General features: G+C 43.5%; 1 protein-coding gene across 1 annotated transcript in view; it reads right to left on the bottom strand.

Moving 5' to 3' along the window:
• Window positions 1-24,314, bottom strand: part of KIF24 (kinesin family member 24) — a 47,015-nt gene that overhangs the window by 16,164 nt on the left and 6,537 nt on the right. The window contains exons 2-5 of the mRNA XM_004600382.2: window positions 22,816-23,005; window positions 16,647-16,744; window positions 14,153-14,368; window positions 8,966-9,053 (exon numbers count right to left, since the gene is read on the bottom strand). Coding sequence (XP_004600439.2) covers window positions 8,966-9,053; window positions 14,153-14,368; window positions 16,647-16,744; window positions 22,816-23,005 — 592 coding nt within the window. The remainder of the gene's footprint in view (window positions 1-8,965; window positions 9,054-14,152; window positions 14,369-16,646; window positions 16,745-22,815; window positions 23,006-24,314) is intronic.

Below are 24,314 nucleotides of genomic sequence, written 5' to 3'. Positions count from 1 at the left end.
TTGGTTGTGTGAACTTTTGCAAATCACTTGACTTTTTTAAGAAATTGAGGTGCGGGGGCTGGAGTAATAGCACAGTGGGTAGGGTGTTTGCCTTGCAAGCGGCAGACCTGGGTTCGATTCCCAGCATCCCATATGGTCCCCCCAGCACCGCCAGAAGTAATTCCTGAGTGCAGAGCCAGGAGTAACCCCTGAGCATCACTGGGTGTGACCCAAAAAGAAAAAAAAAAAAGAAGAGAGAAATAGAGGTGAATTTCTTACCTCTGAAATAGTACTGTCATTGGTTATATTTACAGAGAAACTCTAAAAGATACATGTAAAGAACTTAGAACCATGATAAATACCCATACCTTTTTATTTTGTAATGTTTTGGGCAATACCTGGCACTGCTCAGGGCTTACTCCTGACTCTGTGCGCAGAGAGCACTCTTGGGGGAGCTTGGGGAACCATATAGGGTGCTGGAGATCAAACCCCAGTCTGTCACATGCAAGTCAAGTGCCCTATGTGCTGTATTATTGCTCTGGCCCCTCGATACTTAAAAAAAAACCAGGGCCGGAGCGATAGCACAGCGGGTAGGGCATTTGCCTTGCACGCGGCCGACCCGGGTTCGATCCCCGGCATCCCATATGGTCCCCCAAGCACTGCCAGGAGTAATTTCTGAGTGCAAAGCCAGGAGTAACCCCTGAGCATCGCTGGGTGTGACCCAAAAAGCAAAAAAAATAAAATAAATAAAAAATAAAATAAAATAAATAAAATAAACCAAAAAACTAAAGAACAAACATCTTTGTTCCCCAAACTTAAACTATTTCTTTTCACAAATGTAAAATAATCAAAGAGTTTCATGGGGAAATAAAGCTTTAAAGATCAACATAGGGGGCTGGAGCAATAGCACAGTGGGTAGGGCGTTTGCCTTGCAGGTGGCCAACCCGGGTTCGATTTCCAGCATCCCATATGGTCCCCTGAGCACCGCCAGGGGTGATTCCTGAGTGCAGAGCCAGGAGTAACCCTTGTGCATCACCGGGTGTGACCCAAAAAGAAAAAAAAAAATCAACATAGGCTTTCCTAGTGCCAGGGGAGAAAAGAAAGGAGGAAAGGAGGCAGTGAAAGAGGCAAGGAAAGAGGGAGGGAGGGAAGGGAAGAAGGGAAGGGAGGGAGGGAGGGAGGGAAGGAAGGAAGGAAGGAAGGAAGGAAGGAAGGAAGGAAGGAAGGAAGGAAGGAAGGAAAGAAAGAAGGAAGGAAGGAAGGAGGAAGGGAGGAAGAAAGGAAGGAGGAAGGGAGGAAGGAAGGAGACCTAATTTACTGGGGGGGGGGGCTGCTACAAGGCTAGGGTTTAGCCAAATATACAAAATCACCTTGAGAATCACTAGTCCTCCTACCCTTCTTCTCACTGTCTCCCCTTCTCAAATTCTCCTCTGGTAACTGGAGAAATCTCCATCCTTTAGACAAAATGTGTTAGTGAACTGGAGATCTACTACAATAGAAAGCAAAGACAGCTGCTGAATTCTGTGGCACTGAAAAACATTCAGGAACTTAACAAGAGTAGGAGACAGGGGGCTGGACAGGTAGTGCGGGGGTTAAGACGCATGTCTAGCATGTAGCTGGCCTGGTTTGACCCCTGGCACCATCCAGCTCCCCCAGCATCGCTGGGTGTAGCCTGGCCAGGGTGGCCAGGGAATCCTCAGGCCTTGGCTGAGAGCTGCTGGAACAGGTCTTCCCATATTCCCCTTCCCTCTCCCCTGCCAAAAAAAGGATATGGCAAACTGAGCTAGCATCAATCTAAACATTTTACATTCCTGATCTTCTTTCCTTCTCTATCACCTAACCCAATCATCTACTGTCATCGACAAACTTCAGGTTCAGAATGATACAGGAAAGATTCAAGGACACTCGGTGCTGGGACTCAGCTCTGTCTGCTCAGAAGGTGTCACCCACCAAGCGTCAAGCACAAACAGCAAAGGGCTCCGAGCACTTCTGCAGCTTAGGCACAGAGATAACTAACGTCTAGTCCAGAGGAAGCTCTTGCTCTTTAGAGCCAAGGCAAAACTCAGAACACAAAACAGATTCATTAGAAATCTGGGAATGGGTACCTTTCCATACAGGAAATGTCTGCAAGAATGATTTACAAAACCTGACAAGGGGCTGGAGCAATAGCACAGCGGGTAGGGCGTTTGCCTTGCATGTGGCCGACCCGGGTTCGATTCCCAACATCCCATATGGTCCCCTGAGCACCGCCGGGGGTGATTCCTGAGTGCAGAGCCAGGAATGACCCCTGTGCATCGCCAGGTGTGACCCAAAAAGAAAAAAAAAAAACCTGACAAATCATTACAACAACTGGTGATAAAATGCCACCAATTTCCAGAGAGAGAGAATCTCAATTCCAAATCTGGGAACAGTGAGGAGTCAGTAAGGGCCCCTGGTAAAGGCAGGGAAATCCTGGTCTGCCCCCTAAGAACGGGTCATAACTACCCCCAACCTGGAAGGAGAGCTTCCTGGGGAAGCACAGGCCTGGGAGCAGGAAGCCGAGGGTCGGGCAGGCAGGCAACCCTGGCCCTGTGTGAGGCTGAGGGCGATTTGTGAGGACAACAGAGAAAGATAGCACCTGAGGGTGACACTTGAGCAAACCCAGAGGCGATACCTGAGTAAGCATGATACCTGAGAAAAGGTGAAAGGGTGACACCTAGGTTAGTGCTGTTGTTTCAACTCAATAAATGTTGATGAGGGTAGCTGGGTCAGATCTCACATCGCCTGAATTGATCTTGACTTTCCACCTTGGTCTGGGCTGTCTGCCGTCTTGTCCAACCTTCTCTGAAGTACAGACTGAGGGTATCAGTGGCAAGGATATAATTATATATTGATAAGAAACATCTGTCACCTACTTCCCCAGGCAGCTCTCCTTGGGCTGGAGCAGAGCCCTAAGCTCTGCCAGGGCAGAGGGTTGATTTGCCCCGGCTAAGCACAATTGCGCTAAGGATAAAGGACTCCTACTCGAGTTTGCACCTTTCCCATCCAATTGGACCAGTTTCCCATCACCGAGTCTTCAGGTGGACCACTTTCTTCCAGCCAAATAAAGGAATGGCTGGAGGAAGCTGGGACCCCAAGAAACAGGTGTGTGAGAAAGAATCTCGTTACAACTCCATAGCAGGGGGCTGGGCAGGTTAAAACCAGCTTCGGTCTCAGGGAGCCCCCACAGCCCTGCCCACACACTTCAGTGCCTGTTTTTACAATCTCGGCCAAGAGAATTCTAGGCTCTAAAGTGACCCTCGAAAACAGCCACACTCAAAAGCTGGGGCTGTAGCAATAGCACAGCGGGTAGGGCGTTTGCCTTGCATGCGGCGGACCCGGGTTCAATTCCCAGCATCCCATATGGTCCCCTGAGCACCACCAGGGGTGATTCCTGAGTGCAGAGTCAGGAGTAACCACTGAGCATCGCCAGGTGTGACCCCCAAAAAAAAGTAAACCCCCCCCCAATAAAACAAAAGCTATCTGAGACCTGAGAACTGAGGAGTCTGAAAAATCACAGAAATAAGAGGTCGCAGTCCTTAAGCAAAATGTATTTGTTCCATGAAAAACAAAGTTAAGAAAAATTCCATATCAAAGGTGTGCCACCCTGTCTTTTCCCACGCCACATGCAAGGGCGATGCTGCTCTAGGTGGGTCTTGTCAATTACCCAGCCCACCCTTGGCGTTTCTCTCCGCCTCTACCTAGGCATGCCAAATATACTAGAAGAAAGACCAGGAGGGCTGTATGCTAGCATTGCCTGGAGATTTTTAAAAATAATACCAACTTTGGAACTGGAGAGATAGTACAGTGGGTAGGGCATTTGCCTTGCAGCACCCACTCAGATTCAATCCCTGGCACCTCATTTGGTCCCCTGAGTATTACTCCAGGAGTAATTCCTGAGAGCAGGGTAATTCCTGAGTAACTTCTGAGCATTGCCGGGTGTGACCAAAGTCCATTCCTTCTCCCCACCACCCCCCACTTCCAAAACAATACCAACTTTTAATGTTGTGAATAGAAATGTAAAAAAAAAAAAAGCATTTTGACTGTTCTTATATATATATATATAAAAAAAAAAGTATGACCCAAAAATGCTATACTTAGGCATATACTAAAAAAACAAACAAAAGACCAGAAAACAAACCCATACAAAAATGTGTCCCTAAGCTTTATACACACTTTAAATGTGTCACTGTAGCTTTATACACACCAACCAAACAGTGGCAAATGCCTAAAGGCCCATCAGGAGATGAAATGTGGCATATCTACACAACAGATTACTCAGCGGTAAAAAGAAAGAATTGCTGAGACATGCTACAAGGTGGATGAAACTTTAAAATATGACAGGGGACTGGACAGAGAGTAAAGGAGTTAAGGTACTTGACTTGCACTACCTGAGGTGCCAATTCTTTTTTTTTTTGGTGATGGGGCACACCAGTGGTGTTCAGGACTTACTCCTAGCTCGGTGCTCAATGATCATTCCTGGTGGGCTCTAGGAACCATAGGGGGTGCCGGAGATCAAATTTGGGCCGGCCGCATACAAGGCAAAATGCCTTACCTGCTGTACTATCTCTCAGGTCCCACCAGCTCAATTCTTGGTAGTGCATACGGCATTCCCCTGAATGCCAACAGGAGTGGTCCCTGAGCACAGAGCCAGGAATAAGCCCTGAGCACTGCTGAATGTGGCCCCCAAACAAGCATACAATGCTAGGAGGGCTGGGGAGAGAGAGCTCAAATGGCTAAGGATTATGCCTGGCCTGTAGAGGCACCAAGCTCAACTCCTAAACCACTGCAGAACACCACTGGGTGGCCTGGGTAGCCCCTAAGACTGCCCAGTGTGACCCTAGTGGTCCCACAGTGACAATCCCAGGCCCAAACACTGAACCATCAGCCTAGATATCCAGGTACAACCAGCTTGGTGCAGGAGTAGCCTTCAGGAACCTGCACACTTCACCAAACATCACCAGGAAAAAATGGTAGGAACTGGGATGTAGCTCAGTGCTAAAGCTTATTTATTTATTTATTTATTTTTGGCAGGGTGGGGGCGGAAGGGGTTTGGGCCACACCTGGAGCTGTTCAGGGACTATTTCTTGTTTAGTGCTCAGGAGTGACTCCTGGCAGTACTCAGGGGACCATATGTGGAGCTGAGAATTAGAATCAGGATCATGGCAGCCACATGCAAAGCAGGTGCATTACCTTCTATGCCATCTCCAGTCCCTGCACATGTGAGGTCCCGAGTTCAATTCCTGGAAACACACACACACACACACACACACACACACACACACACACACACACACACACACACACACACACACACACACACACACACACACACACACACACACACACACACACACAGAGCCAGACCCAAAGGTTGCATGTTGTATGATTCCATTTGTCTGGTATAATGACTAGGCAAATTCTTGGAAGCGCGCGCGCACACACACACACACACACACATACACACACACACGAAGCCAGACCAAAGGTTGCATGTTGTTGTCTGGTATAATAAGAGTAGGCAAATTCTTGGAAACAGAAATCTGCAATTGCCAGACCTTGGAGACAAGAGATGTAGGGAATAACTGCTGGTAGTAAAGAATTTTCTTTTTGGGTGATGAAAATGTTTTGCAATTTGTTTTGATGACTGCATACTTTACGCAGACATTAAGGAAATCTCTGATTTGCATATTTCAATTTAAAATTATTTTTTGGTTTTTCCACTGAGTGCTCCGAGCACTCTGCAGCCACTGCTGGCAGTACTTGGCTACACCGTACAGGCCAGTTGGTTCAATGCTCATGTCCAGTGACATGGTGCTGTAAAACCATCATGCAGGGGTCCAACGGGGTCACATCCAGCAGTACTCAGGGAACCGTGTGGTGGTGGGTACTATAGATTTGTGACCTCTGCATGCCAGACATGACCTTAAGTATCTCCAGACCCTTAAATTATTTGGGTCTTTTGGGGGTGGGGGAGTTCGTGGGGGCACCTGGCAATGCTCAGTAGTTACTACTGACTCTGCACTCAGGAATTACTCCTGGTGTTGCTCCGAGGACCATATGGGACGGCAGGGATGGAATCCAGTTTGGCTGCGTGCAGAGCAAATGCCCTACCCACTGTATTGTATACAATTCTCCTGACCAGAATTGTATATTTTAAAAGGATAGATGTTATAGAATTTAAGCTACATTTCAACTTTAAATTACAATACTACTCATATCTGGATCTCTCCCCAGTGAGAAATTTTTATTTAACTGATGTTATGGAGACTCAAATAAGCATTAAAAGATCTTAAGATGAAGTAAAAAAAGACAAGAAAGAAAATGAGACAACACATTTATGACACAGAAGACTATTATGTCCATAATACACAAATCAGTAAGAAAAAGACAGATAACCCACCAATACAGAGAAGACCTGAAATGGCATCTCCAAAAGCAGAAATCCCGAAGACTAAGAATATGAAAAATGATTCAATTTCATTCTCAATTAGCAAAGTGCAAATTAAAACCACAATACAATTAAGGTCATATCCTGACTGAAAAAAAAAAAATCTATCACTAGGAAGTGTGGGGAAGCTGAGAGCAATGGAATGGCTCCTACCCCAGGTGGAGGAGTTTATATCACTTAGGAAAACAGTTGGCATCACTGAGGAAAGACGAAAATATGCAAGGCCTCTGACCAAATTATTTTACAATTAGACACATCTCATTCTAGAGCACTCATGCGCTGTGTCCTGAAAAACCCAAAAAGAAACATATTATTTATAAGAAAGCTCAGCTAGAAACAAAAGCCCATGAACAGTAGAATGGACAAATTGTGGTCTATCCATATGACAAAAATGGAAACGGTAGCGTATGCAAAAGATGTAAATGAAACTAAATAAAACTCAAAGTAATGAGCAAAAGTACCCAATCACAAAATAATGCAATTCTATCCTAACAGTTAATGAATAGGTGAAAACTAAGTTATATGATGCATAGATGAATGTATCTGTGGCAAAACTATAGTAAAGAACAAGGAATTTCTTTTGTGACCAAGATAAATTGGTGACAAAACAGGGAGTATGACCGGGAAGTTGTACAGGGAGCCTGTGGGGTGCTGCAGTGTTCTACGTCTTTAGCTGGGTGGCTGATTTTGAGGGTGCTTTCTTTTTATTAAACTGCACACACTTAGGTTTTATGCAGTTTCCTTTACAGTCTGTTTTTCCCAATTAAAAAGGTAAAATTATTATTTGTTGGTGCGGTGGTTTGGGGCTTGGTGATATTTAGGGGCTATTCCTGACTCTGAGCTCAAAGATCACTCCTGGTGGTGCTCAGGGACCATATGGGGAGCCGGGATTAAATCAGCACTGTCCATGTGCAAGGCAAGCATCACACCTGTACTATCTCTCCAGCCCCTTATTTTATTTTTTTTCCTTATTTTATTTTTTAAGTAAGAAAAAGAACTTATATGTATAATGTAAAATCAGGATCGAGGGTCACTGTATTAAAGGAAGGTTCGTCAGGAATATAGCTGTACATAAGTTAATAATTACTCCGAACAAGAAAAAAGTCCACCCTACTCTATTAACTCTGGATAGATATCTCAGCAGGCAGTTTAGTCAGTAAGTTAGCGGGGTCTTTATTTAATTTGGGTTTTGAGGAGAGCCACATCCTGCTGTGCTTAGGAGTTACTCCTGGTTCTGCACTCAGGGATCACTCTCAGTGGTGTTCAGGGGACCTACGTAGGGGACTTCAGGGGACCTGCATGGTTTCCCAAATACCACCTGGAGTAACTCCCAAGTATGAAGCTGAGTAGTCTGAACATTGCAAGCGGTTGTTAAACCAAAACACGTATCTTTTTTTTTTTAAGTTTTTGGGCCATACCCATTGACACACAGGAGTTACTCCTGGCTCTACACTCAGAAATTATTCCTGGCAATACTCAGAGGACCATATGGGGTGCCGGGGATCAAACCCGGGTTGACTGTGTGCAAGGCACATTGCCCTACCCGCTGCACATTACTCTGGCTGCAAACCACATATCATATTTAATATCTTTACAGGCAAAAGATGTGGTTTCCTTGCATGTGTGTAATTAAATTCACAGAAACAAAACAAACTGGCAGCTACTAGAGACTGTAGGAAGAAGGAAATAAGTTATTATTATTTAGTGGGTAGAGCATTTCAGATTTGCATGAAAAAGTTCTGTTCCACAACAACAATATACTTAAAACTGCTGGGCTGTACATTTGAAAATAGAACATTTGAAAAATGGCAAATTGTGTGTTTTTAAACTGAATTGGAAGTGCTGGAGAGAGTTCAGTGGGAATGGCTCTTGTCTTGCATCCACTGGCCTGTTTGATCACAGCATTGCAAATGGTCCCCTAAGTACTACAAGGAGTAAGCTCTGAGCACCTCCAGGTGTACCCCTCCCTCTAAAGAAAAGAAAAGTTACAAATAAAACAAAAGAGAAAAATGATTTCTCCCTAGCAGCATCTCCCAGAACCCACTAGCACAAAGATATATGTTAGCGGCCTTTGAAAGTGGCCCCTGAGTATCATTTCAGGCACTGGGTCCTCCCTTGTGCCCTGCCTACCCTATCTCGGCACTGGAACAACAGCCCTGTAGAAAGTCAGGTCGGCCTCACGAAGGACTTGCAACGTACCGTGTGGAGTGTGGGGTGCTTGCCTCTGCTCTGCCTAAAGCCGTAGGACAGCAAAGTGGATTCTTTTCTTCCACTTAGGCTACTTAGTGGGACGATTAAGACGTTGCCCCGGCCAGAGAGACAGTACAGGAGTTAAGTGCTTGCTTTGCACCAACTCTCCATGGCTTGATCCCTGGTATTCACGATGGTTCACGGTGCACCAACAGGCGTCATCCCTGAGCACAGAGCCAGGAGTGAGTCCCGAGCACTGCTGGGTGTGGTGCCCTCCCCTAACACTACACCAAAATCAAAGACACACAAAAGAAGGGAGTAGGTTACCTCTAAGAGGAGCTCCACGCTGTCCACCTGCAGCTCCCGCAGACCCACGATCTGCACCACGTGCTTGCTGTCTTCTCTCGCGAAGAGCCTGGCAAGGCAAGAACAAGGCTGGCGCGGCTGAGGCGGACTTCGCTTCCGCCTGCCCCAGAAACCATTCTACCACTACCTCCTCTCGCAGTACTCTTTGCCTGGAATTGAGATAGATGCTCCCCACCAACTCCCCCACTTACGGAAACCAGTCCTGGGCTTCAGGTACGGTTCTTGATTACCACCAGCATTTGGTGATGAATCTGCATTTTTGGTTACATTTCAAAAAATGGGCATTTCTGGGTTTGATCTGGGTTTGATCTCTGGCACCTCAAAGAATGAGCAATATCACTTAGACCTGTGTCAGTCAATGCACAGTGTGCTTCTGGCTGCCGTGACTGATTCGGGAGGAGATATGGGATATCTGCTGCTCCAATCAAAATAAAATTCTTTTCTCAGGTGGACTGGTGCCTGGGAATGAGGGGTGCTCTCTTTTGGGAAATGAAAACATGTCAGAAAAGTAAGAACTATTTTGTATTCACAAGAGAGACAGTTTGGGAATGAAGCTCACACCATAGACCTGAGAGATGCAAAGAAACTGGCCCCTGGGCCAGAGAGCGCTCCAAGGACTGAGCACGTTTTGCATGTGGGAGGCCTGGGTTCAACCCTCCACATGGTCCTCTAAGCACCCTAGGGGAGCAATCCTCAAATAGGCTGTGACCCCTCCACCTGGAAAAGAAAAAAGTAGAAAAGAAAAGAAACTGGGCTTTTGAGAGTCTGGAGTAAACAGACTCGGGCCTGGCAGTTCTCTAGGATTTCTAGTTATATGAGTCAATGACTTTCCTAAATGCTTTTGCCAGTAAGCAATTAAACTGGGGTTTTGTTTTATTTGCAATGTAAACAGTCCTGATATATTTTCTAAGGGAGTAAGAGCTGGTGCTGCAGCTGAAAGCCTCAGGCCAGCGCTCTTCAACATGCTTACCCTTGCAGACTGGCACCTGTCCTGCACGCCGACCCAAGGACCAACAGTTAGAATCAAGGTGGCTTTTAGCTTTTTAACACAGCAGACTGCACTAACCCATGGACCAATGGTTAAAGACCACTTAGGCCTACATGTAAGGTAATGAATGATTATAGTCTACCTGCAACATTAAACCAAATCAATTAAACCAAATCAATTAAGGGGCATGTAGTGAATATTGTGAATTTTTCTTTCCTTCCATCTACACTGCATCCAAGTTTCCAAATTTTTACAGAAGAATTGGAGGGAAACAGCCTCAGATGCCCCCAGACCTTCCAGAAGACAAACTGTGGGAACAGTTAAGCTTCTGGTCTAGGAGCCCTCGTGTCATGCTCTGAAAGGAAGTCCTAGACATGCCTCCGAGGCCCATCACCTGCGCTTGCCCCAGAAAGTTTCCTAAGAATAGCCTTATGTGTACCACTAGATTTTTAAATCCTCTAGGAAGAGTTTTTCTATCACTTTCTATGCAAGGGTATAGAAACAAATTATTTTCTGCTTTAGAAACTAACCTGAAGTGCTGGAGTGGTAGTACAGCAGGTAGCCTTATCCACAGCTGACCCGGGTTCAATCCCTGGCACCCCATATGGTCCAGGAATATTCCCTGAGCACAGAGCCAAGAGTAAATCCTGAGCACCGCCAGCACAGCCCCAAAATTAAATTAGCCAGGTTGGGTGGGGGGGAAGCCTAATTTGGGCTAGGGAGATAGCCTGGAACACATGCTTTGTGTAGTGTAGATGGAGGGGAAAATATTTAACGATATTCACTACATGCTCCTTAATTGACTTGGTTTAGTTGATTTGTTTTAATGTTGCTGGTAGACTGTAATCATTCATCACCTTAGATGTAGGCCCAGGTTTGATTGCCAGCACATGGTCTGCTGAGCATTATTGGGAGTGACCCAGGGAGTGGCCCTAGAGCACTGACCTGGGAGTAGCCCCTGAACACTGCCAGAAGTAGTCCAAAAGAATAAAAGAAATGAATTTGAAGGGGCCCATGGGACATCTCAGCGGCTTGGAGAGCTTTCAAGTGGGAGGTCGTGAGTTTGACCCCAACAGTGCTGAGGACCGCTGGACTACCCTAGTGGTGCTCAGGGGTCTGCAGGGGATACCTCGGGATGCTTGGGGGAGTTCACGGCTACTGAGCATCCAACAGCTGAACATCCGACCGTCCCTTCATAAAAACAACTATTAAGCTCTCCCAGGCCGCTCCCTGCCCCACACACAATAATGGTTTTTATTCTCATGGCAAGTATAATGCAAAGGAAATGGTCATTCTAAAGGCAAGGATTCCTAGTAAGGGCACTGGGGCAGAAAGGAAAACTGTGACTCGGCTAACCTGAGTCTTCAAATCCAACACAGAAAGTAAGAAAAAGAGGCCACTCTTACTCAAGTCACTGCAACTAGCATCTTCCTGTTTTTGGCCTGTGCGTCAGGACTGAATGCTGAACATCTGCACAGCCTCTCAATTGTGGCAAACCCAAAGATCCCAGTGGGCTCACCAGTGATGCCACTTAAAGTAGTGCCCGTAAAGGATGGTGGTGACCCTACTGACCTGTAGCGTCTCCCCTCTCCCGCCCCTGCGATCTATCCCTCCCCTACTCCAGTGCCTCCTTACAGGTGGACCTAGTACGTGCTTTCGGAGAATGCCTCCGGTGCCTGGAGTCTACAGAGGCGCTCTACCTATTTGGTTTCCCCGTCATGCCCTCCTCCTTTCTACCTGAAGTGGCTGCTTCTAAAATGTTTTCACATCAGGTCAGTTTAGGATTAATAAATTATCACAAGGTTAATTTATGTTAATAAATGACAATCATTTATCCTTCCACCTCTCCTCCTTCTCTCCTCCCTATTTGCTAAGGCAGGCCCTCAACACCATCAACTCAGCTGACTCCTACTAGTTAAAAGTGTTACTTTCAGGGGCCAGAGTGATAGTACAGCAGGTAGAACATTTTCCTTGCATGTGGCCCTCCCAGGTTCAATCCCCAGCATCTCACAAGATCCCCTGAGCACCACCTGGAGTAATTTCTTAATGCAGAACCAGGAGTAACTCTTGAGCATCGCCAGATGTGACCCAATCCTCCCATCTTCCTCACCACATACAATAGGGATTTAAACTTTTTAAAAGTTAAAAATCTAATGTGCTTGAGTGTTTGATCACTATATGACTGAGATGCAAACACGAAAGCTTTGTAACTGTTCTCACGGTGATTCAATAAATAAATAAAAAATAAATAAATAATGGGGCTGGAGCGATAGTACAGTGGGTAAGGGTGCTTGCCTTGCACGTGACCGACCTGGGTTCGATTCCCAGCATTCCATATGGTCCCCTGAGCACTGCCAGGGATATTCCTGAGTGCAGAGCCAGGAGTGACCCCTGTGCATTGCCAGGTGTGACCCAAAAAACAAACAAACAAATAGATAAAAAGAGAAAAAAATCAAATCAAACTTCCTCCCCAAAAATGATTATTATTGACTCTCGGGCCGGGGGGCCATACCAGCGTGCATTCCGCCGAGATTCGACCCAGGTGGCCACACTTTTGTGCGGCCGCTTTGCTGCTGATCGACCATGATCTGGAGGCCAGCTAGGCTACTTTTGGTCCCAGCAACTGCTTGCAGCTATGTCTCTAGACTGTGAACTAAGCCATTGCCCCACACTGCCCCAGGAAGGGAAAGGATGCGATTTCTAACATAATTCTCCCTGGGCTTAATTACTAAAATACAGAAATCCTAAACCGCGAAGCCTCTATTGCGGCTGCACAACTTCATATCTCTTCATTCTCAGCAATGGAAAACTAATTATCAAATGCTTCCTTGTCAGTAGGGCCATTTTTTGGGGGGGGAACTCCAACAGCAATAGTGAGTTTTGTGTTGAAATATGGAATGTAATCAAGGTAAAGAGAAAATGAAGTGAAATTTATCAGCTACGCAGGTGGGGGTGAGGGGGTGGGGGTGGGAGGTGTACTGGGGTTTTTGGTGGTGGAATATGGGCACTGGTGAAGGGACGGGTGTTCAAGCATTGTATAACTGAGACTTAAGCCTGAGAACTTTGTAACTTTCCACATGGTGATTCAATAAAATAAATAATTTTAAAAAAAGATTATTATTTCCTTATTCTGACAATACAATTTTTTTAAAAAAATTAACCAAAATAAGGGGCTGGAGCGATAGCACAGTGGGGAGGGCGTTTGCCTTGCACGTGGCAAACCCAGGTTCAAGTCCCAGCATCCCATATGGTCCCCTGAGCACCGCCAGGAGTAATTCCTGAGTGAGAGCCAGGAGAAACTCTGTGCATCACCGGGTGTGACCCCCCCCTCAAAAAAACTAACCAAAATAAATCTTCAAAGGCACTTTATATTATGGCTTAGAGTTTCCTTTCACTTTTAATTAATTTGAAATAAATTTAAATTGCTTCACACTAAAAAAAATTTTTAAATCTAATGTGAAGATTTTCCTTTTACATATTTCAGAAAGTCATCATTAAGTTTACCCTAAGATTGAGAGAAAAAAATGAAGAGAATGTGGGAAACAGCTTATCGTTCTTCCACTGTAATAACAGTTCAAAAGAATTAGGAATAAGACCTAAGTACTTGTTGATTTTCTGATTTCCTGAAAATGATCTTTTTTCACAGACTAAAATAAAAGGGACAGTTTTTTGATATACACAAGGATATCAATCATTTACAAAATACTAATGAAAGTCTATTTACATTTTTCTCTAGCTGAAATGACAATTAAAAAAATATGCACCTTGAACTCAAGGGGACTCCTGCCACTGTCACTGTCATCCCATTGCTCATCGATTTGTTCGAGCGGGCACCAATAACGTCTCTCATTGAGAGACTTATTGTTACTGTTTTTGGCATATCCAATACGCACGGGTAGCTTGCCAGGCTCTGCCGCGCGGGCTCGATACCCTCGGTAGCTTGCCGAGCTCTCCGAGAGGGGCAGAGAAATCGAACTCGGGCTGGCCGCGTGAAAGGCAAATGCCCAACCGCTGTGCTATCGCTCCAGCCCAAGGGGACTCCATTTCACAAAAAAAGGTGTTATCATAACCAAAGCCTCTTGTCAAATCCCATGATTCGGTGAGAATCTGGCTTAACCCAAAAGCGAACAGGTTTGCAGTTCCCCGCTTATGTCCAGTACCTTTTCCTTCTATTTAGGAGATCATAAAGCTGCCCGCAGTAGATCTCATAGAAGCTGATCCACACAAAGAGACGCCTTCGTGGCTGGGACACTTCTAGTTGTCTGAAGATATCTTTGGCGGCCAGAGCATATAGTCCTGGGTTCTGGTGAGTTCCTATCATGGTATAGGTCTTTCCGGCACCTGTCTGTCCATATGCAAAGCAAGTGGCGTTGCCTCTGAGGAAAGAATCACTGAATCAGTTATATAAACCGAGAATGCTAATCTACACATAGATTTGTAATGTATTTTAATTTGGTGGGGGCTGGGGGTGGTAGAGTGGCAGCAAATAGAGATATTTGACTCAGCAGGGTAAGTCAATGTTAGCGCCTTTTGTCTTTTTTGGGGGGTGGAAGGGCAGGGGGTTTGGGCCACTCTTGACCATGCTCAGGGGTTACTCCTGGCTCTGCATTCAGGTATCACTCCTGGCAGTTCTCGGAGGTCCTATGGAATAATGGGAATGGAACCCAGGTTGGCCATGTGTAAGGCAAATGCCTTACCTGCTGTACTATCACTCCAGCCCCAGGAAGATTCTGTATTAATCCTGAAGGATAAATTTGACAAGAGAAGTAACAGAATTAAATATAAGAAATAATAAGATTGGTACTTGAGGATAGAAGGTAAGGTGCTTGTCACATAAGGTCCTCTGAGCACTGCCAGGAGTGATCCTTGAGCACAGAAAAAAAAAAAACACAGGAGAAATCCCTGAGCACTGCTGGGTGTGGCCCCCAAACAAAAATCAAACAAAAATAGTAAGATCATATGATACACAAGACCGGAATTACCTACTCTTATCAATATTCAGGAAGCACAGAAATGAAATCAGTTAAGCAAAATATCTAAGGAGGGATTCGTGAAAAGTCTTCTCTCGGGATTTGTTTCTAAGATCCCTTCTAGCCTGATGTTCTATGATTTTAGGTGAGAGTCATGAAGCTTGCACATGTCTGTACCCCTTGTAGGCTAAGCAACTGCAGACTAAGAGGTAGAAAGGACATCTGGGAGACCTGTCGAGAACAGTTTGATTTAGAAGGTGTTGGGGACCAAGAATATTGAGTGCTGTGGGACTCAACAATGCAATGTTAAATAGTAGGCAGGTAAGTAACCATTGCAGACTTCAACAGGAATCACACAAGCTAATAATAAAAAGTGCCACTTGCAGAAAGAAAAAAAATTGTACAGATACATAAGTAGAGGAAGGCAGGAGACAGCTGAAGACACAGAAAGATCTGAAACTAGATCCAAAGAAGTAATAATACAGCAAGAACAAAGAAACCAAGGAAGTTTGAAATCAGGAGATAAGATCTAATGGGATTTAAGCTATTTAGGGCAGAGACCAGGTTACTTTTCTACCTATTTAACTACTACTTGTCTTAAAAATCCTGAATCCCAGAATTATGGTCAGTTGAGTATAAAGCACAACTAGGAAGAGAATTACAGGGGTCTGGAGTGATACAGCAGGTAGGGCGCTAGCTTCACACGTGGCAGACCAGAGTTCGATTTCTGGCACCCCACTTAGTCCCAGGAGTTCCACAGGAGTGATCCCTGAGCACAGCCAGAAGAAAGTCCTGAGAACTGCTGGGTATGGCCCAATTTATAATATATATTTGTGCATCTCAATATATAAATCATGTCTCATTTTTTAAAAAAGTTAGGCTGGAGCAATAATACAGCAGGTATGGCACTTGCTTTGCAAGCAGCTGACCTGGGTTTGATCCCCAGCATCCCTTATAATCCTCTGAGCACTGCCAGGAGTGATCCCCCCCAGCCCCCACCAAATGTTTTTAGGTCATTTTTAAAACATAAAAGTCAAAAAGCAGGCCGGAGAAGTATATCTAATAGCTAGGAGGTCTGGTTACTTCTGGGCACTGCATGTTCCTTAAGCATCCCCGGGAGCGACCCCTGGCACTGATCCAGGTGTAGTTCCCAAGCAGTAGAAGGTGTGGCTCCAGTGAAACCAAAATCAACTCTGAAATCAGTGACTCTAGTAGGCTATTTAGCATTTTCTACTCGTACATGCTTATTTCTTTCTTCTTCACAGGAAGAAGTCCTTGTGAAATTGTTTAAATCAAAGATGCATCCATGAAATAATCATTTATCTATTCCATTTCAATTAAAAAATTAACTGAGATATAGTGCTAGAGTATGTAATTCCTATTGCCACAAGTTCAACTAACTATAACCACATAAACTTCCTTATTCTGAGGACTTGTTTAAAGCACTTAATTTCCCCACAAAGCAAAGAAAATTATAGTAGAAAAGGAAATTCTGCTGAACATCTTTGAATATTTGGTAAATCCTACACAAAGGAACAATAAACTTTCCAAGAATCTAACCTCATTAGATGAAACAAAATTTATATTTAGTTTAAATAACCGAAAACTATTAAGTGATGTTTATCAAGGATATTATGACGTTCAGAAAACAGAAAGCAAGAGAAGCAAATGGTTACTATCATACCCATTGAAAATATGCTGGATGAGTGGGTGAGTAGTCTTCATATATACATCTCGATTGGTACAAGATTCACCAAAGACTTCATCAAAATAAAAAACATGCTGAAAAAGAAATTTGATATTGATATTGATACAAAGATACATTTTATGGATTTTTAAATCCCTATTCTAACTAATGATAAATAACAAATACTATACTTTTTAATATTAACTGTGACAAACTTGTAAATAAGTAGTCAATAGCTCTCAATTGACAGGGCCTTCTTTTTAAGATCTCTATAGACATGTTCTTAGAATGAAGAAACTCCTGGCTCTGCGCTCAGAAATCACTCTCAGCAGGCTTCAGTGACTGTAAGGGATGCCAAGCAATGAAACCAAGTTGGCTGTGTGTAAGGCAAGCAACTGTATTATCTCTTTGGGCCCCTGCATAGCCCAAAGAGATAAAATATTTTTTTAAATATTTAAAAAATTCCAAATACATTTATTGCTCAGCTGGTTGCAAGTACATTGCAAAAGGCAGTTCATGAACTCCAAAGATAAAGTCATCACCATTACTTTACCAATGTGAAATGTAGGCAAGTACAGAAATAGTGAACTATAACGTAAAAAACAAACAAACAAACAAACAAAACCCTTGAGATAAAGGCCATGTGCAATTCAAAGGAAAAACATTCATTTTGGGGCTAGAGAGACGGTACAGTCTGTCAGGTGTTTGCCTTGCACATTGGATTCTTGGCATCCCAGAGTCAGAAGTAACCCCTGAGCATTACTGGGTGTGGCCCAAGAAACAAAACAAAAAAGAAAAGTGAAATAGAAGATTAGGACAATAAATTAGTTCTATGTTGTACAAGGTTTGGAATATCAGCCTTAAAGGATAGAATGAGTTTCTTACTTACTTTAAGCAACAGTATGAAAACAGTTTAAAGGATTTTTTTTGCAAAGAAATAAAAATGGTTCTGAGTCTTTTTTTTTTTTTCTGTTCTTGCTGTGTGGGGACACAGCTGGCAGTATTCTTGGGGACGCAGTGCTAAGGATGGAACCCAGGGCCTCACAAATGGAAGGCATGTGCTCTACCCCTTGAGCCATTTCTCCTGCCTGTTCTGAGATTTTTAACTGGAAAATTAATCTGGTTTTACACAGATTGGCATAGGGATACTAGATTCAGTGGTGAGGGGAAAAAGGTCTAAATTAAATAACAATGGAAATAAAGAGACAGATGCATGAGAAATTTGGCAACTGGCTAGATATGGGGAGCTATGGAGAGAAAAGAGTCTAAGATTACTCCCAAATGGAAAAGTCTGGTAATCAGGAAAAGAGAAATAGGAGACCCCATTAAATTGGGTCTGGAAAGCATTAGTTCAGCAGCCATAATTATTTATGTAATTTGGAGGCTTATCATTTTTGGCAGCACAACTGTTTCTGTAAGAAATTCTAATAATTTCCAGTCTGACTGTAGCACGATAAAGGCAGTCCAAACACAATGAATAAGGGTGATCTTCTGCTACCTCTTGGGCCTGCTTTAAACAGCCACTTAGGAACCAGAGATAGCACAGGGGTTCAGGCTTCTGCCTTGAATGTGGCTGACCTGGTTTGACCCCCTGAGCACTGTCAGGAGTGGCCTCTGAGGAACAGGGGTGTGAACTCGCCAATAAATATATATCCACTTAAAGACAAACTGTATGGACATATAAATGCCCATAGAGATAAATATCCACTTAAAGACAAACTGAATGGACAAGTCCAGAAAACATGCTTGTGACATTTAATATAGGTCACTCTATCTCATTTGTGGTTGGTTTTTTTAATAATTTATTATTGTTTTATTAGTGAATCACCATGAGGGTACAGTTACAAATTTACATATTTTCGGGCTTGTGTTTCAGTCATACAGTGCTGGGGTGTTTTTGGTACCATAGTAATGTGAGTTTATTAGGTCAATCTGAGAATAAATTGGTCACAATGTTTAAGAGCCCTAACTTTCATTTTTTTGTTTTGGGGTCACATCCAGCATGCTCAAGGGTGAGTCTGGAACTGTATGTGATGCTGGGAATCAAATCCAGGTTAGCTAAGATCAGAGCAACAACTTTACCTGCTGTACTAGCACTACAGCCTCTAAGTTTTCACTTTTTTGTTTTTGTTTTTACTTTTAGGTCACACCTGGCGATGCGCAGGGGTTACTCCTGGCTCATGCACTCAGGAGTTACGCCTGATGGTGCTTGGGGGACCATTATGGGATGCCAGGAATCGAACCCAGGTTGGCTGTGTGCAAGGCAAATGCCCTACCTGCTGTGCTATTGCTCCAGCCCCAAGTTTTCATTTTTTATATAAAAGTAACACATCTACTCACAACATAAAATTATAAACATAAAAAAGAAATTGAAAATAAAATTATAAATCTTACTACTGAAATAATCATTGTTGAATCTTTGATATATTCTAGTACCAACTTTCTTTTCTGTATATATTTTAAAGGAAGTGGATGGTTCCTTTTGGCCAGAACTGTCATCTTCAAGTCAACTGTCAAAATGACCAACACAAAGGCAAAGAAAGCAATTCCCTACCCTCTATCCCTGCTACATGTTCTCTAGATCTTTTAGGAAACTTTTGTTCCTTTTGGCCACATAGGATTTACAAGAAAGGCGTTATTATGGGCAGTGATCACAAAGGACTGTCCCACAAATGTTCTGTGGCAGAACCGGAAGTAATCTACAGTGAGTACCTAGTGTCAAGTACTGTCAACAAATGGGCAAGTCTCTCACCAAGCAAATTCATGTTCGTATTGCGCATATAAGAAAATCTAAAAAAAAAAAAAAAAAAAAAAAAAGGGCTGGAGCGATAGCACAGCGGGTAGGGCGTTTGCCTTGCACGCGGCCGACCCGGGTTCGAATCCCAGCATCCCATATGGTCCCCTGAGCACCGCCAGGGGTGATTCCTGAGTGCATGAGCCAGGAGTGACCCCTGTGCATCGCCGGGTGTGACCCAAAAACCAAAAAAAAAAAAAAAGAAAGAAAATCTAAGAGTTGAAAGAGCTTCCTGAATCATGTGAAAGAAAATGATCAGGAAAAAGAGGAAGACAAAGAGAAAGGTACCTGGGTTCTGTTAAGTATCAGCCTGCTCCGCCCACAGAAGTTCACTGTGCGACCCGTGGACAGGAGCTTCAGTGGCCGGAACCCATGCCCTGTGAATTCACTGCATGAGAGGTGTTTTTTAAAAAAAAGTAAAACCTCTGGACTACCAAAAACAGAAAGAAACTGGAATAAAACATATGCAGTTTTATTTTACTTTTCACTTATATTGATATAAAATTTAGTAGTTAATACAATTAATACATAAGATCATACAGTAATATGACTGTGTAGGATAACAAAAAACTTGAAGGGATAGGATAACTAGGATAATTCATAAAACGAACACATAGTTTACTCTTTCAATTCCTAAATAAGGTTTAAAATAAACTCAAAGAACCTAGGTTCACTATTTGCTAGGAACCACCCTTTTCTTCTTTGTAGCCCAATACTTTTATATTATAGCATTGACAGGTAAAGACTTTGACCTATGAGAGCAAAGGTCCAAAGTTCAAATAGCAGAGAAAGTACTAGAAAAACTACAGTGTTCAATAAGTATTGACCAATGGTAATGACAAAGAAACAAGGTTATTGTGTTTTGGGAGAATGGAAAAATACAAAGATAAGATGATGCCTCTTTGAGGGAATTACTGTGACAGAACCATCATTAAGGAAGTCTTCGGTAGATGGTGATTGGATCGGGCTATTACTGTGGCTCTAAGTAGCCACGGAACTAGATAGCATTACAACTAATTGGTCATTTAGGCCATCTTCAAAATAAATACCTCCCACCTAACCCTAATAGATTGTGCATTGATCAGCAGTCGATAAAGCTGTTAAAGTTACTGGGTTGGTAGTACAGTGGCCTAGTAATTTAGTGTCTATAGAAAGACTGAGTGGATTACTGAGAATGTCACTGTGAAACATAATTTTAGTACCAACAAAAAAGAAGAACAATTCAGATATAAAAGAGGGGAGATGTTAACAATTTGACTTTCACATTTAACAATTTATTCTAACAGAGTAAACTCTAAGCTCACTAAAATTATTAGCACTCCAAATTACTTACTGCTTTTTTTCTCTCACAGTCAATGTGTTGAGATAAGGGGTGGGGGGGGAGGCGGGGGGAAGGAGGGGGCAGGAGGGAGGGAGAGGGAGAGAGAAAGATAGGATGAACTTAAGAATTTATGGAGATAGAGGCCGGAGTGATAAGTTCAGCAGGTAGGGTATTTGTTTGCCTTGCATGCAATCAACCCAGGTTTGATCCCCTGCACCCCATATGTCCCCTAAGCCATGCCTAGAGTGATCCCTGAGCACAGAACCAGGAGTCAGCCCTTGAGTACTGCTGGGTATGGCTCAAAACAAACAAAAGTAACAAAAAAGATGTATGGAGATACGTTTATGAATTCCTAAAGTTCTGAATTCCCAAATCTTTGTTTTTTTTTTTTTTTTTTTTTTTGCTTTTTGGGTCACACCTGGCGATGCACAGGGGTTACTCCTGGCTCTGCACTCAGGAACCACCCCTGGCGGTGCTCAGGGGACCATATGGGATGCTGGAATTTGAACCCGGGTCGGCCGCGTGCAAGGCAAACGCCCTACCCGCTGTGCTATCACTCCAGCCCCTCTTTGTTTTGTTTTTAGTGAAGCAAGATACTTTTTAACTGAATGAAATCTATTTAGAAAGATATGAGGGGAGAGAAGGAGGACATGTTCAAGAGAATATGGGCTTCTCCAATGGTAAAAGTGAGCAAAGAGACATGAGACAAGCAAGTGAGATACATATTCAAGGGAGACACAGGCTTAAAGAACAAGCCTGAATCCCCAAATCTGAACATCTGGTGGATGTTAAACCATCTGTTTTAGATTATCTGCAGTTGCTTCACATTTTAGGAGCACCTAAATTATGTTATCTCTCATCTAGGGTTCTGCTAATTCCATCTCAGGCTGCAGAGTTATTGCAAGGGCATCTTCCTATCAGCTTGGAAAAAGTTTTTCCATAACAAATCCTTTCTCCTTGAACTCTTCTTGATCGTTTGGGCAGGGAATGAAAACATTTTTAATGTGTCTGAGCTGTTAAGTGTTTTACTTAAACTTTTATATGTAGGATATGAAATCATATCCCTGGATTATAGTTATCCACAGCAAGAGCTACCTTTCATGAAGTGGCCTGCTCAAGAGGCCAGTTTCCACCAAATTAAGTCTAAACCTAAACTGAGCTGAGAATCAAAGAATAAACTGGTTGGCAACCTTGGACCTTGCTGCTCAAAAATCACAAAACTCTCACAAAACTCCACACTCACCTTGAGCAGAGAAACTCATACTATGGACGGGCATGAATTGAGTCAATGGAACCATCTGATAATCACTCTGGGACACAAGCTGTGACTGATCTAATCCTTAGGGATTAGTCTAGCTAAACTCATTATTAAAATTATTTTTCTCCCCTGGGGGCTAGAGTGATAGCACAGCGGGTAGGGCGTTTGCCTTGCACACAGTCGACCCAGGTTCGATTCCCAGCATCCTACATGGTCCCCTGAGCACCGCCAGGAGTGATTCCTGAGTGCATCGCCAGGTGTGACCCAAAAAGCAAAAAAAAAAAAAAAAAAAAAATTTCTCTCCCCTCATTTCCGCTATCCCCTTTTGCTGAGTATGTATAATTAAATACATGTAAAGTGTGATGCAATTTTTTGTTTTGTTTTGCTTTTTGGGTCACACCCAGAAATGCTCAGGGGTTACTTACTCCTGGTTCTGCACTCAGAATTACTAATGGCGGTGCTCTGGGAACCATATAGGATGCGGGAATCGAACCCGGGTTGGCCGAGTGCAAGGCAAACGCCCTACACGCTATGCTATCACTCCAGCCCTGTGATGCAGTTTTATTATAAAACAGTAGAAGAATTCCATTTCTGTTTCCCCTTTGCACTATATGTTTCTCAAATGAAGGTTCAGGTATTACTGATTTAACACAGTGAGTTTCACATCAGGAACGAATGCCACTGCCTAAAATGAGATGCTGAACTTTAGAGTGAGTACGCTTCTACTCAAACAAACGAAAAACCTGATACACACAGTAATATATGTTGCAAACACAAAAAAAGAGAATCATACCTGCAGAATGTATTGTGTGAGGTCAACTGCTTCCTTCTTTTCATGAACAAGTAGAGTTTCTTTGTCTTCTACGGTGATGATATTAATTTCTCCACGACGTACCTCTCTTATGCCTAGAGGTCGTTTCCGAACACACACTCTGATTTTCTCCAACTCAGTCCAAGGATTCTCTTTCTCTGAGGTGTCAGGTCTGATACACAATTATAAGTGAGTGGACTTTAATTCTTAATAGAATAAGACCACTAAAATATCAAATTATCAGTCCATCTTATTATATATTAGGTATAATACAGGTAAGGTTATATATTAAAGTGTTGAAAATAGGGGTCAGAGTGATAGCACAGTGGGTAGGTGTTTCCCTTGCACATGGCTGACCCGGGTTCGATCCCCAGCATCCCACATGGTCCCCTGAGCACAACCACAAGTAATTCCTGAGTGCAGAGCCAGGAGAAACCCTTGAGCGCCTCCAGGTGTGCGCCCCCGCAATGTGTTTACAATAAAAAGTTATTTTATTAGTGAAATTCTGATTACATCTATCTTCATCCCTACACAACACTCGCTATTTTGTCCTGCAAAACAAACAAGAAAACAAACTTGAGTATTTCATTTTAGGTGTGGTCTACCTAAAGGCTAATAACGATGGGGCCGGAGAGATACAGCGGGTGCTTGTGCTGCACATGGCTGGCCACGGTTCAATCCTCGGCATCCCATATGGTCCCTCAAGCCCACCAGGAATGATTCCTGAGTGCAGAGCCAGAAGTAATTCTTGGGCTGGGTATGGCCCAAAAACTAAAAAAGAAAAAAATAATAATAATGATGCTCCTTGCCTTTTTTTCCTTTTCAGCCATAGCAGGTGGTACTTAGGGGGTTAACTCTGCAATGTTCAAGCCTGGACTTCCCACATGCATTGCATATGCCTTAGTTCTTTCTGCTATATCTCTGGCCCAAATGCTCTTTCTTTATTCTTTCTTGCATTTCTTTTGCATTTCTGTCCCCAATACTCTAATCCACAAACTCAAACGCCCCTCCAAGGCCTTCACAAGACCCAAACCCATGTCTCTGGCTTCCTTTCAATTATCTGGCACATTTGACTATTCTCTTGGCCATTTAATCTAATTTCACCCTCCCTCCTCCACATGGCCTGTGTTTCCTAAATATCTCAAATTGCATCCCTGGCAAGAATAGTCACATGATGGTGTTTGCAGTCATCTTTTAATTAAGGATCAGTCGGGGCTGGAGCAATAGCACAGCGGCAGGGCATTTGCCTTGCACGCAGCTGACCCAGGTTCAATTCCCAGCATCCCATATGGACCTGCGAGCACCGCCAGGAGTAATTCCTGAGTGCATGAGCCAGGAGTAACCCCTGTGCATTGCTGGGTGTGACCCAAAAAGCAAAAAAAAAAAATATAATAGTAAGGATCAATGTCTTTGACCCACATACTAAAAATTTTTTAGCAAGGAGACTAGAGTGATAATATAGGGGTTCAATGCACAGTACC

This window comes from Sorex araneus, chromosome 1, assembly GCF_027595985.1.
Source record: "Sorex araneus isolate mSorAra2 chromosome 1, mSorAra2.pri, whole genome shotgun sequence".
Lineage (NCBI taxonomy): Eukaryota > Metazoa > Chordata > Mammalia > Eulipotyphla > Soricidae > Sorex > Sorex araneus.
Note: the sequence above shows the minus strand (reverse complement) of the source record. Positions and strands in the feature narration are given on the sequence as shown.